This window comes from Austrofundulus limnaeus, unplaced genomic scaffold, assembly GCF_001266775.1.
Source record: "Austrofundulus limnaeus strain Quisiro unplaced genomic scaffold, Austrofundulus_limnaeus-1.0 Scaffold55, whole genome shotgun sequence".
NCBI lineage: Eukaryota > Metazoa > Chordata > Actinopteri > Cyprinodontiformes > Rivulidae > Austrofundulus > Austrofundulus limnaeus.
The window spans coordinates 1,751,883-1,770,822 of NW_013952457.1; the positions used below are offsets into that span (position 1 = coordinate 1,751,883).

At 38.6% G+C, this 18,940-nt stretch overlaps 1 protein-coding gene across 1 annotated transcript in view; it reads right to left on the reverse strand.

Annotated features, from left to right (window-relative positions):
* Nucleotides 1-18,940, reverse strand: part of LOC106518058 (inositol 1,4,5-trisphosphate receptor type 1) — an 83,663-nt gene that overhangs the window by 56,843 nt on the left and 7,880 nt on the right. The window contains exons 5-23 of the mRNA XM_014009152.1: nt 11,313-11,422; nt 10,953-11,039; nt 10,428-10,586; nt 9,298-9,396; nt 8,380-8,463; nt 7,199-7,345; nt 6,974-7,069; nt 6,410-6,454; nt 5,795-5,949; nt 4,164-4,263; nt 3,830-3,990; nt 3,604-3,745; nt 3,291-3,449; nt 1,962-2,134; nt 1,630-1,749; nt 954-1,151; nt 624-875; nt 402-543; nt 156-309 (exon numbers count right to left, since the gene is read on the reverse strand). Coding sequence (XP_013864606.1) covers nt 156-309; nt 402-543; nt 624-875; nt 954-1,151; nt 1,630-1,749; nt 1,962-2,134; nt 3,291-3,449; nt 3,604-3,745; nt 3,830-3,990; nt 4,164-4,263; nt 5,795-5,949; nt 6,410-6,454; nt 6,974-7,069; nt 7,199-7,345; nt 8,380-8,463; nt 9,298-9,396; nt 10,428-10,586; nt 10,953-11,039; nt 11,313-11,422 — 2,583 coding nt within the window. The remainder of the gene's footprint in view (nt 1-155; nt 310-401; nt 544-623; nt 876-953; nt 1,152-1,629; nt 1,750-1,961; nt 2,135-3,290; nt 3,450-3,603; nt 3,746-3,829; nt 3,991-4,163; nt 4,264-5,794; nt 5,950-6,409; nt 6,455-6,973; nt 7,070-7,198; nt 7,346-8,379; nt 8,464-9,297; nt 9,397-10,427; nt 10,587-10,952; nt 11,040-11,312; nt 11,423-18,940) is intronic.

The following is an 18,940-nucleotide window of genomic DNA, read 5'->3' on the forward strand; positions in this document are numbered from 1 at the left end:
ACTGGCAATGTGGAAGCAGTCTGAGCCTTCACTCCCCCAAAACACACACACACACACACACACACACACACACACACACACACACACACACACACACATTAACTTGATGTCCATCAGATTTCTGCCCTCCACTACTACACTTGGAGCATGTTTACCTTTGCTGTCCTCTCCTTTGTCCGGCTTGGCGAAGGGGAAAATGGGGTTCACATGGACACAATCTAGAATAGCTAGCAGGATTTTAGTGAGTCTGAGCAGATCGCTGAAGTTGTAGAAGCCAAAATAAATCAGGTTCCTGGCTAGATTCACCACCTAATCAAGGAAAACCGATGCCTTTATGTTTGTAGGTTTTTATCTTTAAACACGATGATTATGTTGGGAGATCATGATTGTGTCAGACTGACCTCAAAGGTGAGCTTGTTCTTTTCTTTGTGTGTAAAAGGAAAGTTCTGACACACCACATCCCTGAGGTAGTTCTCAACGAACTCCATCGTCTGTGAGAATCGCTCTTTAATTTCATCTTTAGACGTCCCGTCGTTGTCATAGCTGCAAAACAAATAAAAGCTGATTTTCTGCTGAACTCAGAGGACTTATTTTACGACAACTGTATCTGTCTCTGGGCTTACTCGTTGATCTCGATTTGTGAGGGGATCTCGGACCAAAGCCGTGCGTATTTGACCGGGGTAACTTGCTCCTGGGGGTCGCGGTCCACATGCATGTGGAGCATCAATCTGCAGAAGGAGGCCCGCAAGTCGAAGGGCAGGTCTTCGTCTGACATGCACCGCAAAATCAGGTCAACATCCAGCTGCACGGAGATCTTGTTGATTGCCAGGTACTGACGGTCCAAACACATCCTGGCGAACAGGTTCAGCTGGTACCTGAGGGGTTAACAAACAATACATTTAATAAGCAACCCATTTTACAAACAGTCTCCAACATACTGACACAGTAATTACCTGTAGTAACTGACCACTTCCTTGTCCTCCTTCTGGCCCTCCTTGGCATCCTGGGCCAGCTCCCTGATGCTTTTACTGCGTGTTTCTTTGATATTGCTTTCCTTCCAGAACAGCCACACCTCCTCCTCATCCTCCTCTGACTCCACAGAGTTCTCCCCGAGCTGCACTGCCTCAATCTCAAACCGTGACAGCACCAGCCTGCACGTTATTTAGGAAGAAAAAGAAACAATGTCCTTCTTTAGTTTGGCAATCTGGCAAGTGTAAACTAAAAAAACAACACCTAAAAAACGCATAGAGGTAGCATACATATATGACCCCCGCACATATGCAAAGCACCAATGCACCTGAACAGATTTATTGTTTTGGGTGGGGGTCCGGAGCGGGTGGGCCCAATGGACAGCCCTTCATCACAGCTTCACAACATAAAAAAATCTAAAGCTCCTATGTTRAATAGCTTTTGAGTTATAAGCATTTTTGTATGTCCAGACACCCTCTCTTTGGATGGAGCCCCCTCCTCAAGTATGGGGTCYATAGTAAAATCGTTGGCTGACGTAGTGTAGGTCAGACACATCTTCATTCCTACAAAAGTTCATGTCGGTCAGTGCAGCCGTTTCTGTGCTACGGCTGACCAAAAATCACTCACATTCTGTTATTGAAAACGTAGAGAAGGACTCACTTGGTTTCTATGAGGATGTCTTGGTTTGCTGGATCCAGCACAGCRTTACAGATGAGTTCTTGTGTTACAGGGATGGACTTGTTCATCGAYACACACAAATCTGACAGGTAATCCAGAAACCTGGACACAAACACAAGAAACACATGGATTCAGTCTGTCACCACACTTTAAAAATAAGATAAATTACAGCTCAGAAGCTGTTCCATTTACACCCCCMCCCCCCMMAAAAAAWACATCAAATAGTTTCAAAGTGTCACATTTAACCACTACGCTGCAGTCTTTTCACATCGCCAAATGTCGGTTTATGGCGCCACTGATTTGAAAACACCAACCTTGGCTCGCGGTTCTTGCGAACCAAGCTCACAAACGTGTCAATCTCTGCAGCTGTGATGTGCTTCTCCAGAAGCTTGCGGTTGTTGTGGAGCAGAGCCGTGATCGTGTCTTCTGCCAGGACGTCRTAGCCGATCTGTTTCTGCATGAAGCGAAACTGCTTGGCGATATACTCCTGCGAGACAGGGAGAAATTCAATACATAAAATTTATTCTATTGTTGTCTATACCAGGGGTTCTTAACCTATTTGACCTCGGGGCCCAATTTGTTGAACATAAAGTAACGCGAGGCCCAGACATTACCAATGTATGGATATAAATGATAATTATTCTAAATCTTGGTTAAATTTTTTGTATTGTATTTGCATTATAACTAAATTAAATACACTTACAGTTTACAAGTAAAACTCCTGTCAAATAATCACAAGACATGATTGTGACAAACATTTTTTTATATTGTAACCTGCCCATAACAATTATTAGAACAAATATAATGGTCAGTCAACAGACCACTCAGGCTTATCAACACAAAAATAACATTTTTTTAACAAACAACAAAAATAGATGATTCAATAAATAAAATTGTGGGCATAAAATAAATACATTCAAAATGGTTAATTTAAATGTTTGAAATAAAAAAACTGTAAAAAATCAATTAGATAAAGAACAAATAAAAATATTGCATTTTTAAATTTTTGCATGGTAGAACCAGAAGTTTCTCTTCATATTAGTGACAAACAATGACAGTAACAACAGCTTTTTGACTATTTTAAAGTTTCTTTAAAATACATTAAAAATGTTTAAAAATGAACTCCAAAAATTAATTTGATAAAGTGCAAATTAAAATATAGCTGTTTCTGCAAATCTATTTGATAATGTTTTGAACTTTTAAAATATTGCATGGTAGAACCAGAGGCTGCACATGTATTATTCATTTTAGTAACAAACTGGCATTTTTTTTTGACAGGTTGCCTTCATTTTTGCTTCTACTTTTTATTTAAAATAGGTTTCCATTCTCAGCTGGTATCTAAGGTTCTTCTACGTATTAAAACAGTTGTTAAACATCTGCGTGGCGCATTACCGTTACTAGTGGTGAGAAAATGTACTGCACTTTATTCAAAATCATAGCGGTCCTGCGGCCCTTTGCGGCCCAAAGTTAAAAACTGATGTTCTTCTGAGGCCCTCAAGGTGGCGCTCATCTCTGGTCTATACCAATTTCACATTCATTAGCATTTTGTGAAAGCATCAGTTTCAACCCACACTAAATATTGGCTCAATTTATCTTCAAGAGAACAATGAGACACCTTTTGTAACATGTGGTGCTGGTACTACCTGGTTTTTGCGGTAGTCTTGCTGAGAATGACGTAAAACTCTATAACACAAGCGACAGATGTGTCTGAAGGGGGCGTGGCGCTGGTCAGCCAGCTCGTCCAGTCGCAGCATGGGTCCATTACCGCTGTCTGTAAACGGAGCCTGGAGCAGCTTGAAAATCTAAAACAAAAAAAGAAAAGATTTTTAAAAAAGTAAGTGGTGTGTGCAGTCTGCTCCGACAGAGTTACCAAGACCAGGGGAAGGTTTCAGTGCAGCTGCACGGAGGGACCTGGAGTGTGTTCAAAGTGTTGCTTTTAGTGGTTTAATACATCACCTGTTTGAGAATATTCTGTTCTCTCATGAGCTTCTGTCGCTCCCTGTTGGGTTTGTTCACCATGATCTCCAGAACATCCTGTCCGTTGTTGGGAATGTCCACTACAAAGAACACCAAATCCTCCAGGAGCTTGGTAACAGCCCTGAAAACACACACAAAACAATAACACAAGTATCCTTCCTTTAGAGAGGAAATGCACCACTCGGCCTCCGTGTGTATTTTCTACCTCCTCTCATTTTGAGTGATGGTGCCTTTCTCCAGCTTTCCTGCGATAGATGCCAGAACCTTACTGGCGTCGTTTGCAAAATCGAGGTCTCTGACTTCAGCCGGGGAGACGGGAACGATGGCAAATGCCTCTTTGTCCTCTTTGAGGGCAGATGTGCCGATCTTTATTTAAGGGGTGGGGAAACAATATACAACTTTGTCAGTTATTAAAAGAAATCCAGATATTTTGGAGTATTTTTGATTATTTTTTAGAAACATAAAAAGATTTCAATGATGATAATAATTATAGCTTGACTCAAGAACAGTTTATTGCATGGACATRAAGCATGACTCACACGCAGCATGACCGGCTTCTCCTCATCCTTGTCAATGGGCTGGTTGGTGCTGTGAACCCACGTGTTGGTGCACAAGTGTCTGAGGCGCACGTATGAGTTTCTGAAGAGACATTTGTGTAAGTTTAGATACTTTGTTCCACAATGCGTTTCCTTGTAAAGACCACTGACACATTAAAAAATAAAAAAACATTAACRTCTAATAAAAGGTTAAAATATTAGTAAAATCAGAGTAGTTATCATTACAGCATGACATTCCACTGACATAAAGGTTGAATGTCGTACGTTTTCAGATAATTAACTTGAGCAGCAATATCAAACTCTGAATATGCTATGCTAGATATTCTGTACCTATGAAAAGGACCTAAATAAGAGTGAGAGAAGAAAAATAAATATGTTAAAATAAAGATTCTGTGTGGGTGGGTGCTCAAAGTGTGTRTTGGGAGTGACTCTCAGCTACTACCATGCTACATTTTATCTCAACGTCAGTAAAACCGACTGAGTTATAGTCATTTTTGTGTTGGGTAAAGTTGATTAGCTGTGGCGGCCATCATGAACTGGGTGAATCCGTTGTAAATTTACACCCGATTATTATTTTCTGAGAAGGTCTTTAAAATGTGTCTGCTGGGACTTGATATATTTCGCTAACAGACAAACACAGGTCCCAAACCTTTCATGTCTGCGGTTGACAAAAATGGAGACTCTGAACCAGAAAAAGGCAAAAAAAAAAAACACTTGGGTAGTTGTTACAGTTACACACGTTAAAGTATTTAAAAGTATCAATTTGATGATGATGATGCTTGAACATGAACTGAAAAAGCCACTGTGATGTCTGAGCTCCGTCTGTTTCAGTAAGAACACTCAAAGGGACATTTYAGATGTGGAAAACAAAGAGATGTTGTAAGCTGGAACAATATTCTACAGAAAGTCGGTGACATAAATCAAGAAGAGCACAGCACGGGTGTTTAGACAGGGAAGGGACTTTTGGGTGATGTTATGGGTTTGGGTGACATTTTGTTGGCATTTCCTGAAATAACTTGTTCAGAGAGAGAAGAAACACTACTAAAAAAATAAACACACAGCCCATGTCAGCCTCTTTCAGCGTGCTTCCCTTTCTACAGGCTGCAGCTGCAACCAAATTATTGTCACAAAATCTCAGCCAAGTTAAACATCTTTGGGAAGTCCTGGACTCAGATCAAAACCAAACCAAAGGTTCATTTGGAGGCTTGATGTCTTATTAAGACACTTATTTTACATCTATTTGACTCTCACTTCCTCAAGAGTTTCTCATGACATACTGCACGTCTGTGTTTACTTGTGAAAGAACGCATCAGTCAGAATGATGATGTCTTTTCACAAGTTTAAAGCCACGCTTTTGCTTATCTGTGACACCATTAACATGAGCTGAACCTTGCAGAGTCAGTAACAGACTCCCACATGAAGACGTGCAACCACAGGTTTTCCAGTGCTTATTTTACAACAATGGAATCATCTAAAGTGGAAGTCCCCTCCTCACGATGAGTCCACAGTTTGGTTTTCAGTGGAAACAGTGACAGACCGGAGCTTAGGTTATTCATTTCTCTATAGGTATTAGCCTAAATTAATAAGAGGAGCTTCTTACGTTACTTTCCTACCTGGGCACAAGTGAGTCTCCTCCTCTTAAGGTGGTGGGGTCAAGTTCAAATATGGAGGAGATGTCATTTCCATCAGGGACCGACACGAGCGTGTACATGACTTTATCTGGGGCGGTTTTCAAGCGGGCACGCAAGGCTTCCTGCTCCGAGTCAAGCTGGAGAAAACAGAAATTTACAACAATGTAAAACATCCTAACAAACAGATCATTTCTTTACAGCAGCTGACATTAGAAAATGTAATGATCACCAAAAGAGATTGAGTCAAGATTAAAATGTTTTATTTAAGGCATTTTTTTTTCTCATTAAATTGTTTCAGTCCATATAAGAGCTGACAACAACCTGTTGACTGAATAGAACTGTCAAAGAGATTTGCATTAGACAGAGAAAGGCTGACATCTGGTGTCCGAAAATATCATCACATCATTCAACCTTCACAGCCAGAAAATAAGGCAGCCCGCCTCTTTTTCAACAAATAAGTTAGACATGCTTTGATGCTCTGAACCATGACTCAGGATTATTATCAGTTAGATCAGTAGAAATTAATGAGCTGACTTGAATTGGAATAATTTATGTAAATAAATGACATTTATGACAGGAAAAGTGAGTCTTTCTTACAGGAGAGCGGGAACCAAGGCCCCTCTCTTCGTACTCTGGGTTCACCTGTAAAAAATACAAAAACAAGTGTTTCACTTTGGAAAGTATCCAAACAGTTTCAGTTAATTATCAAATGAGGACAACAGTGAAAATTAAATTCTAAAAAAAGACAACATGTTTGCACCAGATTTGCCCACTTTTCATCCACAGTTCCCAAAGGCAAATAAATCCTTTCGTCAGAAGATATGGATGACCTCCTCCCACACAGAAGCTGCAGTGTGGCAGAGGAGGAGGCAGTGGTAAAGTCTGCACCATCGTTTGCAGATTACCTCCCATCAGGGACATTTACACCATGCGTGGGACAAGAGACACCTGCGTCCTCTGTGACCCCACCCATCCTGCACCCGAACTGTTCACGCCCTCAGGTAGGAGAAGTGAAAGTGTGAATAAAATATTTAAACCAAACGATTGCTAATCGAGTTTATTCATTAAAATTAATTAAAACAGACCCCTCCCCCCACACACACTTTTCTTTAAATCTGCTAAAATAACCAGATTGACCTTTCAAAGAACAGACTGACTGACCTCTGCAGCCAAGTAGTGTCCAGTGGCCAAGTGTTTGAATCTGAACAGGCTGTTCCAGTACCCGGCACCGCCTCGACACGGATCGTGCTGTACGACCTGATATCAAACAGTGGAAGATAAACGTTCAGAACCAGATTGCTGGTCTCACTTTGTATTAAAACATAAAACAAGTTAATCTTAAAACAACTTAAAGCACCAACTGAACAGCTTTTTGTTCCTGCTCACCTCTATCTCCCAGAGTGCTTTGCTGCTGGTTGCTGAGGTAGCTGACTGCCGTCCAGTAGTGCGGAGGAAAACATACTGTTTTTTTCTGTGATCGTCACAAGTCAGAAACTTCTCTTGCTCTGCGTGAAATAATCGTACAACGTCACCCTGGAAAAAGGGGAGAGCGTTTCAAAAGACTTTTAGTCCTGGAAAGAACAAGCTTTTCATCAATGCTGACAGTTTTTTAAGGTCACTATTTGAAATTAAACATTTGTGCCCAATATTTTATTTAGGGAGCACTAAAACCAGAAATCTAAGATAATTAAATTACCTAAAGTTAGAGTAACACCTAATATTAAGGTGTTGAATAACATAAGTCTTATGCTGTTGACTGATAATACTAAAATAGTAACAACCAAAGGAACCGGCCCACTCAGATCTGATGAGTGATTTTATGTAACAACTAAAGCTAAAAAAAAATGCTTTGAAAATGTAAAAAACTAACTAAAAAAATAAAACAAGAAATTTAAAAAAACTCCCACTTTCATTAAAAATTGTGTTGTTTATTTAACCACGTGTCTATTTATTTAACCATGCATTAATGCTCGCTTAGTGTTAAGATGTCTATTTCATGCAAGCATTATAGATATGCACCRTATTTTACTGTGGCCATTATTGAAGGTTAGGGTGCAGTATAATTTACTTATAAACAAAGTTATTCTAACCTGAATCAGTGTATGAAAAGCTTATTTACATCAGATACATAATTATGTTACTAAATACTCTTGTGAAACAAAATTAATTGYAAATTGTGCTAAGATAAACTTGTTACAAAAAACAGTTGTCTATAAAGCTATTCAGGARTGGAATAAATTACYTAAAAACATTAGATATTTAAAAAKCACATTTTCTTTTAAAAGAGCAGTGAAATCTTATTTGTATTAAATCTTATTTTGTCATTATTATTATTATTTGTTTGGTTTTTAACTAGGTTTATGTTTGTAATCTTGTAAAATGTGGACTTTGACTAATCTTGTGTATATTTTATGTCACGATTTTATGTGTTGTAAATATTGTGTGTTATATCAGTTGGACCCCAGGAAGATTAGTAAGCATCTTGGTGGAAACTAATGGGGATCCTAATCAATAAATAAATCAATCAATAAATCAAATGTAAAATTTTTAACCAAATTTGTGCGTACTCCTTTAAGGACGAGCTCCTGGTTGTCGCTCCATTTCATGAACAGGACGATCTTCCAGCTGGTGTTACAGTTTACAGAGTTCACCTGCAACACAAACAGAGTTGAACGTGACTGCAGCGTTCGTTTCGTTGTTTTTTTTTTCTTGCAGTGGCAGCAGTCCAAGAAGGGATGACGTGATGTTTCTAAAGTAAACTTGTTTCTCTTGTAGCTCCTAAATTCAGAGAAAATCATTTCCTTCTACAACACAAATCACAGCTGGGAGAACTTGTTTTACTGGCTAAGTGAATTCATGCAGTCATTAATAMCTATAATACCAAATGTAAGAGGTGAAGTGAGAACTTGTATAACAAGTTGTTTATCTGCCTGAATTTGGAGGTGAAGATTTGCTGTAAAAAGTAGACAGAAAATATATACAAAACTACCATCATAACCCATAGGTTGACATACAGCAACAGTGTTGGTTTAAAATTTTCAGAAGAACATCATCATGGCCACAACCATTTTTAACTGCAAGCTTAAAAATGTATTTTGTTTGTACCTTCTTTTAAATTTAGAGGCTTTAAACCAGTAAAAGGATAACCTCGAAAATAGTGTTTTTTCCCTCTGAGGTGAAGAGATATTTTAYATTTTTACATCCAACTGAATCTGTCTCATTTTCAGTAAACAACACAATGTCTAAAATATTTATTTAGTCTTCGAAAAACTGTGAAGCCATTTGATAACATATTAATTTAAGATCACTAAATAGGACAGAGCCGTACAACATTATGAGAGAGAGATAATAAATCTTTGACATTAATGCTAGCTTTACCCATCTGTTATCTGCTGAGTCTGTGGAACTGCCATAAAGTCCTGTGGTTTTCAGTCAGACATCTAATAAAAGACTGGTTATAGGGGAGCAAATAGCATTAACCAAACCTCATTGCATCCTGGGTTATCCACAAGCTGGTGTGTGCTTGCATGCAGCGGCTGACCAGCATTCACTGGGTTCAGGACCACTTTGTCTCCAATCACCACCTGTAAYCACACAAGAACAGGTTGCATTAAACTAAAACCTCTTTTAAAGAACAAAACAACAAACTACCTTTGTAGTGTCACTATTTTAAGTGCAACTGTTATTTTACTGTGCAACATAATATYGCTATCAATAAAACTTAAAAAGAATCACTTACACTCTATTTGGCTTTTAATGTTGTTTTGAATCTAGTAATCTGTTGTAGTTTGCTCTTTATTAGTTAGAGCTAAAACACAACTAGGGTCGTTTATCACATGAGCCACATTTTCTCAAGTTGTTTTGTGTTTTTTTTTTTTGTAGATACTTAAAATAGAAACAGCTTTAACAAAAAAAGACTATGGTGCTCCCGTTGGTACTTTTAGGCAACTATTCACTCAAGTCAACTCATCCCAACTTTATTTATAAAGCCCTTTAAGAGAACCACAGCTGCAAAAAAGTGCTGTACATACATAAAACCAAAACATGAAAACACAAGAGAACGATTAAAAACACTAAAACCAGTAATAAAACAATAAAAATAAAATAAAAATAGAATAAAAAAGTCTCAGGCTGTGCCAAAAGCCAGAGAGTAAAAGTGTGTTTTTAGACAAGTYTTAAAACACAAGGGTAACAAATGCCTATGTCAAATAGAAATTACTGTTTTACTTTTTTTTTTTTTCAGGAGCAGATTGCCAGGATGCTGAATGCTGCAGATGAGTGTTGTGCATTAATTTTTATATGAGATCCAAGCTGGTTGTAGGTTGAGGTCAACACATTTAAACTGGAAGCAAGTCTTTCATTGATAAGGAGCTGGAATAAAGCCCTCACCCCAACCCCATGCCAGCATATTTCTATAAATAAAAATACATTCCTACATGGGGAAAATGCCACTTAATTCTATCTAAAAATGCTAAATTGTGTTTTATTTTAAAGCAACAATTCAAAATGAAGAAACAAAGTCCTATCTCATCCTCAGCACAGTTCAGGCCTCTGGCACAGATTCACACGTGGTTCAGTTCCACCCCCCACCGTCCCCCCAGAGCTGTGGACTCACATTGTCCCCGATGGAGCGCAGCTTGTAGAAGGGCTGTATGTAGAACCACGAGCCTTCGTTTCCTGCGGTGTCCAGCATCACCCTCATGGCGTTCTTCTCCAACAGCGCAGGCAGTCGTTTGTTCACAGTCAGGTATTTGTTGCTCTTCAGGTGGAGGAGCTGTAAACAACACAACAACACACAAACAAAATGTCCTTATTTCATAAAAAATGACCAGAAGTGGGAAGTGCTTTTGATAGTATTTCAGTGACAGGAAAACAGCTTACGGTAAATTTAGGATATTATTAGCTATGAAAAAAGTACAACACTGCACAAATCTTCAACCACCCCCAATTTCTTCTATTTTTTTTTTTTTTTTTTTTGCTTATAAGGAGGCAAACTTTCTTCTAGTACTTTAAAGGGGTGTAGTTCTTAAGCTTTCAAATAATGAAGTAATTAGCAGAGAAATCTTATTTCAAACTAAATTTAGCAGGAGTTTTTACATTAGTTTATTAAAGTAAAAGGAGACTTTAATGAGGAACAAACCTGGATGACGTTCCCGTACTGTATGACTGTTCCAAGCAGTTTTTTGTTTTCAGAGTCATTTTGTTTCTTCTCCAAGTCAGATGCATGCTGGGAAACAAACAACAGATGAGAGAAAATATAATCCTTAGTGTACCTTATATTACTGCCACCACTTTGCTGTAATAAAAAACATCCAGCTTGTTGTCAAAGAGGAGGATTCTGAGCCAAAAAAAAGGTACAATTCAGAAGAAAGTCACATTGTAGCTGGAAACAGATTATGATCGTTCATTTTATCTTTTGGTCAAATGCACTTGCATTGCCAAAAGACAGCCTTTGTCCTTTTATTGAGTTTTGAGGGCAGGATTGTTCGGTGCTACTTACCTGGAGCTTGTTGAGCAGCACAGCRTCCGTGTTTCCACCAGGCTTCGCTGCTTTCCAGAACTGTTTCTGGGCCGAGTAGCGGTTCATGGGACAAAGTTTAAACAGGCAGTCTGCACAGAGACACAGGGGCAGAAACCCCCAGAGATGAAGATTAATACCAAATAAATCACACAAACAGAAAACAAAGTTGAAAAATATGTGGAAATGTGATGACAAATGTGACGCAGGTAAATTAGCTCTGAAAGGTCCGCACTGCGGCAGCCCAAACCAATACATTTTAAAGATGTCTCAGCTGCTAAAACAGCATCAAATTTATTGTTTACTTTATTTTATTCACTGCTCTTTGAAGACTGACCCAGACACGTGTGTGCTTGCACTTCAAACACATATTAATAATTCTCCTGAATGGAGATCAAAGGGCTTTTTCTGCCGTGGGGAGGGGTGGGGAGGGACAGCACAGCATGTGTGTGCGCTTGCTTGTGCAGAACAGGCATAGTAAAATGTGGCTACGTCCTGCGGTTAGATTACGATAAGTAACGCCACAGTTAAAACATAAAAAACTCTCTGTTTGCAGTTGGAACAGAAAGKGGGAGTGGTCATCTGGAGCGTGTAACCACAGCAACAACAAGATGCTACGGTCTAAATTTGCTGTTCATTTTCATAAACCCTGCTGAAAGTCAGCGGGACGGAAAGCAGGCCTTTTGTTTGCATGTGGACACAGTTGTAGCAAAGTTCCTCTTCTGTCCCGAGAGAGTTCCTCTTCTGCAGCGAGTGACAGCTGAATGAGACTTTCACCCTGCCTGTTTTAGTGCAGACAGATTTTGCCTCCTCCCTCCAAGTCGTGGCTTTTTTTTTTCTTTTCTGATTTTATCTCTCGTCTGACCATGGCTTTCTTTACTGAGAGGGTGAAAAGAGGAGGAAAAGAACAATCTGTCCATCCCTGTTCTCCCCTTTGAGCTGCAGCAACATGACCAAATAAGGCCAGCCATGAGAAGGGGAGTTGGACCTAAAAGAGAGGAGAGAGGGTGGGGACTCCCTGTCTTCCTCCCCTTCAATATTCTGTCATCCCTCTTTTTCTTCTCTGAATTCCTGTTTTCACACACGGTTCATTCCCTCATGATTAAATGATCCAAAACTTATAAAGTTCACCACTTTGTGCCCTCCGTCAGATACGGCTTGTCTTAAATTTGGTGCAGCAAGAAAAAAAAGGAAGTGGAAGAAAGAATGAGGAAGGAGAGAGGGAGAGTGAAAGAGTGTAAGAAACTCTGCTTATGTCAATACCTATATTTAAAGTTCACACAACTGCCTATGAACCAGCGCAAGGATGTAAATTAGATAACACACAGAGCTCCAGACTGAAAGGCAAACAGTTTCATCACAGTCTAAAGCAGGGCTATTCAACTAGCGGCCCGCGGGCCCCATCCGGCCTGCAAGTGACCAAAATTTGGCCCGCCAATTGGTTTATTCATCTCTTAAACCCACCCCCGGTTTTCTACTTTCTTTTAGTTAAACATAGACAAGATTGGTATCTACAGAAACGTCAGAATCTTGGCTAGAAGCTGGTAAAAATCATTTCTAAGAACACTCAAGACAGTTAAAATTACAAGCAGTTGAAGATAAAACTATGAAAGTGAAAAYAAATTTGGTTTTAAAAATTGGCAAGTCAGAGATGTCAAAATAATATTTGTGTCTAATGAGGCATAATGTGTTCTTTTTGTTTGATCATCACTACATTAATAGGATTCTGTATGTTGTATTCATGATTAAATGCAGCAAAATWAACTATTTCAAAGGTGACAGATCTTTGTAATACTTGGTTTATTTACATAATAAATTTAATTGCTGGATGTTCGGCCCCTCAGCTGTTGACTGGCAGTAATTGTGGCCCCCGGAGCAATTTAGTTGAATAGCCCTGGTCTAAAGCAAGGACTTGTCAAATGTTTTTGGTCAGGGGACCCCCTTCATAGACTCCCTCAAAAACCTCCTGCTGATTAAAAATAGTTTAATGTCATTTTTAACCCCTAAATGCCATGGGAACAATACGCATGTTTGTTTTACTGTCCCATTGGTCCCCTACATGTATACATGCACTTTTTAAAATGAAATGACATAAATAATAATTTATTGTAATTTATTTTGGAGACCCCCAAGCTACAGTCCTGGAACCCCTATTTGAGATTAAAGGCCCAGCATTCTCCCACTGTGTTTCTCGCCAGGGTTTAAGATCATATTATGAGAAATGATGGCATTTTGGTTACAAACTTTGAAACTAGCTGCTCAGGGCATGTGTTGCAATATAACTCTCAGACACAACCACATCAAATTTTAGCTCAGTATCTCTAAGACGGACTGAGTTAGAGCTACTTTTGTGTTGRCTAAAATCGATTAGCTGTGGCTGCCATTTTGAATTGGGTTGACTCCAAAAGTTTGTTTTAGTTCTAGATGCACATTTAATGATAACTTTCTGAAAGTTTCATTAAAATCCATCAGGTTGGTTCAGGAGCTGTTTTGCTAACAGACACAGGCTTGATTCTGATAGTTTAGGTTTAAACAAAGACCTCACACACTTGGGAGTGTGATACTACCACACCAAACTTTGAGTTAGTAAAAACATAATATCACATAGGGCTGGGTGATAAGTCGATTTAATTGATTAATTCCAATTTGCCATTTACAAAGATTTAATCTTGGGAAAATAGTGATTTTATTCCCACAAGTGCACTCTTTGGGGCTTATGAAGTTCAGAGGTCACCCCACTTGTCCCTCAAGACGCTTGGTACATGACGAGACAATATGACAGCTGGCAACAAGGATCTACTTCCCAAAAAAGGCAGTGTGTCTTCAGTTATCTGGAACTGGTTAGGTTTTGCAAACTTGGACTTGGAGCAACAAACACCTCACTGCAAAATCTGTTTGAAGGCTCTTGCTACAAAAAGCAGGAGTACAACAAATTTGTTTCGGCACCTGACCTGGGAAGCAAAATCGGTTAAAATCGAAAATCAAATTTGGGATGAAAAATTTTGGAGATTTTTTTTTTGGGTCATATCACCCAGCCCTAATATCACAACACAAACACCAGAATACGTGAGGATTGCTGAGTTAAAACAAACACATCTGCAAACTATAAATGCAGAGAAATGAGTGTTTTAAATGTTAATCTTCACAAGTTTCAGCTCTTCCAAATCTCTTTGAGTCACTGATCGACTTCAAAAAAGATGTGTGCAATTCACACAATAAAACCAGGTGTAAGAGATCGTAGATGAGCAGTTTTACAATCCTCATTACCTGGTGAGCTTGGGAAATTTTATTGGAGAGCAGGATTTTTCTCTGACGTGATTACAGTTTAACAACCACACAACTTTGCATTTTCTGAGACTTTTATTTTGTTAAAGAGATCACTGAGAAAGCAACGAATCCCTTGTGCATCAAAGGCAATAAATGAATTAAGAGATGACATCTTTCCCTGACTGCAGGACCTCTCCTCCCAGTGACAGAACCAGAACAGAAGAGGACACTGACGACAGAGCAGCTTCTGCTGTTTATCGCAGGCAAACCACCCAGCTCGCCCGTGTTGTTTCTCTGACAGCAGCAGAGCTGTGAGATGACAACAGAAACAAGATGGTGACAAGTTATTACTCCTTACTGAGTAAAGGCTGGATGAGGTTTAAATATTTAGGCRTAAACACAAAAGCAGAGGCTGGATATGAAATGGGCCAGTGAAATAGAAATGTGTAGCTAGAGCAAGGGAACACCTTATTAAGGCTTTAACATGCAGCTAGTTTAGGTATTAAAAAACACATTAAAATGTAAAAATAACAGTCGGAGATATCTGGTCCTGATTTAACAAACAACTTACTTTAAAAAAGGAGAAAATCTGAGGTCGTCATTTTGACCAGCTTTGTTGCTTTTATCTTGTTTAACTTTTTCCTGCTTTTGTTTGATTTTAATCCTTTTGTTATAGTTTTTAGAAATTTACTAGAACAATTTGGTTAGTTTGGTGATTTATAAAAGACTTGAACTTAATTTGAACTTGATTTCAATCAACAGATACCCAAGGGTTTTATTAACCTTGCTTTTGATTAAAAATGTGATATTTTGCATAAAAATTAGGGGTGCTGATTTATCGGCACTAATTTCCTTTATTTTGGGAGACTGGAGATCGGCCGATACTTAGATAAGATTTGTGGAAAAGATGCTTCTCATCTACTTCTACAAAGATCTGAAAACCAGCCACTGTCACCTTTTGCTCTGCTGTGAGCACTATCAAACAAATTAAAACAAGGTTGTATTGTTTCAAGTGTATAGTTCAATGTTTTTCAATAAAACAAGATTTGAACATTGAAGGTGTACGATCTTATGGGTGTATAAGCACCTTATAACATCTGACAGTGTCAGCTATTTTAAAAATCTGTATCAGCTAAAATCAGAATCAGCAGGTCAGACTTTTTAAAGATCAGTGATCGATGATCGGCCAGAATACTGCAACGGTGCACCTCTAATAAAAACAAACAAACCCATTTGAATTTGATGCACATACGGCAATAAAATATAGTAAATAATAATAATAATAATAATAATAATAATAATAATAATAATAATAATAATAATAATAATAATAATAATAATAATAATAATAATAATAATAATAATAATAATAATAATAATGCTATCCTTTTGAAAGTGTTGCTTTAACATGAAGTAATGCAAAAACTATTGGCCAACATGCTTCTGTTCCAGTTATAATTGACTGGTTGTGGTGTCTGATATGCTGTCATTTACTAATGTTTACTTCTTTTTTCCCCCGCTAGATTTAGAAGTTGATGTCACCTGCGACCTGCCCAGGGTGTACCCCACCCCTCGCACTGTGACAGCTGGATATGGGCACCAGTGACCCCCACGACCCTTAAAGGAATAAGCGTGTATTGATAATGGATGGATGGATAGATTTAGAAGTCATTCCATTCATTAAGACATGGTGGTTGAGATCCAAGCAGGGTCAAGACACTGTCTAGCAACTCAAGTCTTAAAACTTCTTAGGGGTTCATGYAAAGGGAGCTTTATAGACCTTTACATCCCCATCAGTTTTACATTACACMGTAGAATATCATGGTTACAAGCACAAACAATGACGAAAGTGGCAGCTAACTGTAAATCAACCTGTAAATCACTGTGGTCTAGGACTCTCACAAACTAGCTATTAGCTTGTGAATCCAACCAGGATTAAACTTTGTTCAAAGGTATCTACAGCAGGTAAGATATTGTTTAGAATATTTCCACTGAACCCCACTACAAAAGAGCTGAATAATAACTAAAGCTTGGTTTCTGATTTGAGTTACAGTAGGCTATTTACAGAGAAGGAAACATTTTTAYAACACTGTATTTTTAGTTTGTAACCTCACAGAGTTAAAAAAAAAAACACAAAGGGTTTCATCTCTGCTGAGCTCTGCTGTCAGCATGTGCAGGAGAGATGGCAGGCCCACAGAGGGAGTGGGCCACCATCCTTAAAGAAACTTTAACTGTATAACAATAACATCACTGCGTGGCTGAGATTCAGCTGGGCGGAAACAAGAAAAACACAGGATTATGTTGTAAAACAGCTGAGTCATGTTTCAAAGGCGCTGATCAGAATTGAAAGAATAATTCCAAGAATTACTGCCCTGAAATGCACATTTTTTAGCTGCTCCCCTCTGCAGGGAACACGACAGAAAACAAACTCAGAATAGTTCAACGCCGGCTGGAACCTGGGCTCGTTAATTGTTTAATTAGAGATYGTGGAGCTGCCACCCCGCTGATGTGTAGGTGCAGGTCAGTTTTTACAACACTGTTCAGTTCAACAGTAAAGAAGGCAGACGTGTCAGAGCTGCAGAAACAGGCTCCATGATGGAGACTATAACAGTGAGGAGGCTGTTGTGTTTACACTGGGAAGGAATGTGAGGCATTCCTCTGCAGTGACAGAAAGACGCAGTGGATCTGACTGCAGATTTTTCAATAATTGTGTGACTCGTTTTATTTTGTCGCTACAGCTTGATGAAAAGCAGTCACTTCTAAGTTTGTCTTCTGACTTAGCTGAAATCTCGAGCGTTTGTTTTGTGAACTTTTTGTTTACCAAAGCTAATCTCTGTGGGAACTGCCTAACTGGAGCACTTCCAGTGTCATCTGCAAACACTTTTAATTTCTCTCTCTCCATTTTTATTGGATACTCATGTGTTTGAGACTGAAATCTCTTCACCAGCTCCTCACTGGAGTTACAACATAYGCTGCCATCAAATTCTAAGTTACCTTATTTTTTCGTAAAACTGGTACGACTTCTGACCTTTCTGTGCTTTAATGATAAGCTTCATAAAGCAAATCATGGGAACACTGTGTAATGTAAGATTAACTGAGACAAAGTGATCAGTAGAAGAATTTCTAACTCAGCCAACAGAGGTTCCCTCACTGTAAACACGTTTGATGCTGAAAATAGCCACGCAACCAATTATAGCCTCTCTGTTGAGGTGGAAATATGGGCACTGTGTGTTTTTTTATTAGTTTGTTCACATGATCATGCTGAAACTATGGTGGTTAATTTGGTGGAGAGGAAGAGCGAGGACAAAAGAAAAGAAAAGAAAAGAAAAGAAAAGAAAAGAAAAGAAAAGAAAAGAAAAGAGATTGTGATGCAGATAGATCATATTTCCTTTAAAGCTCAGACATCGTTTCACCAGAGCAGCTCATTGTGACTGCCTCTGAAATTCTTTAAATTATATCTTTGTGGCTGAAATTTCCGTCAGACTCTCTGAAGATTTGATGCAGATTATTTCCTGTTCATTTAAAACCTCAAGTCGAAAGATAAGACCATTACTTTTCTTTTTTTTCCAGCTGAAGAATTAAGTGAAACTCACATAACACAGCTAAGAGGATAGTTCAAATGAGAAGCTGTGGAAGTTTAGTCTACAAAATAAACTTGGCAGCGGCACACAGAGACATGAGAAAATGGGAGAGAAACTCGTCTTTTTAGGAGGAATCTGTGTCTGTGGTTATAGTGTTGATAACGGGAGATTCAAGAGGGAGGATAACGCCTCCTGGGACATGAGAGACCCACAGAGAAATTTAACTCTAAGCACTTGTATAGTTCCGTTTTTTTTTTTTATTTAACGCTGGAGACAGCAAACACACTTTTCAGAAAAATAAAATAAAGCGTGTCCATGTGGAATGTTTGCTATTCACCATGCCTCAAAGACAAATATTTTACAGGTAAGGTGATTCAAGGATCAATATATTTGAGAGGTTTATTACAATAAAAGCAACTGTTTAAAAAATCACATTGGTGTTTGTTTTCAGTTATTTTTTTTTACATTATGAGTGAATGTGACAAATATTTTAAATGAATCCTCTGGTGAAAACAAGATAGCACCAAAACATTAATTAAAAAACAAGTCTTCCTTAAAGGAGTGCACATCATCGCCACACCTTGCAATCATTTAGCACTTGGGATATGTGTTGGGGATCACTCTCAGCTACTACCAAATCAAATTTAAGCCCAGTAGCTGTAATATTGACTGACTTACAGTCATTTCTGTGTTTGCTAAATTTGATCAGCTGTGGCAGCCATCTTTAAACAGATTGACTCAAAAAGTGAATCAGTTTCAGAT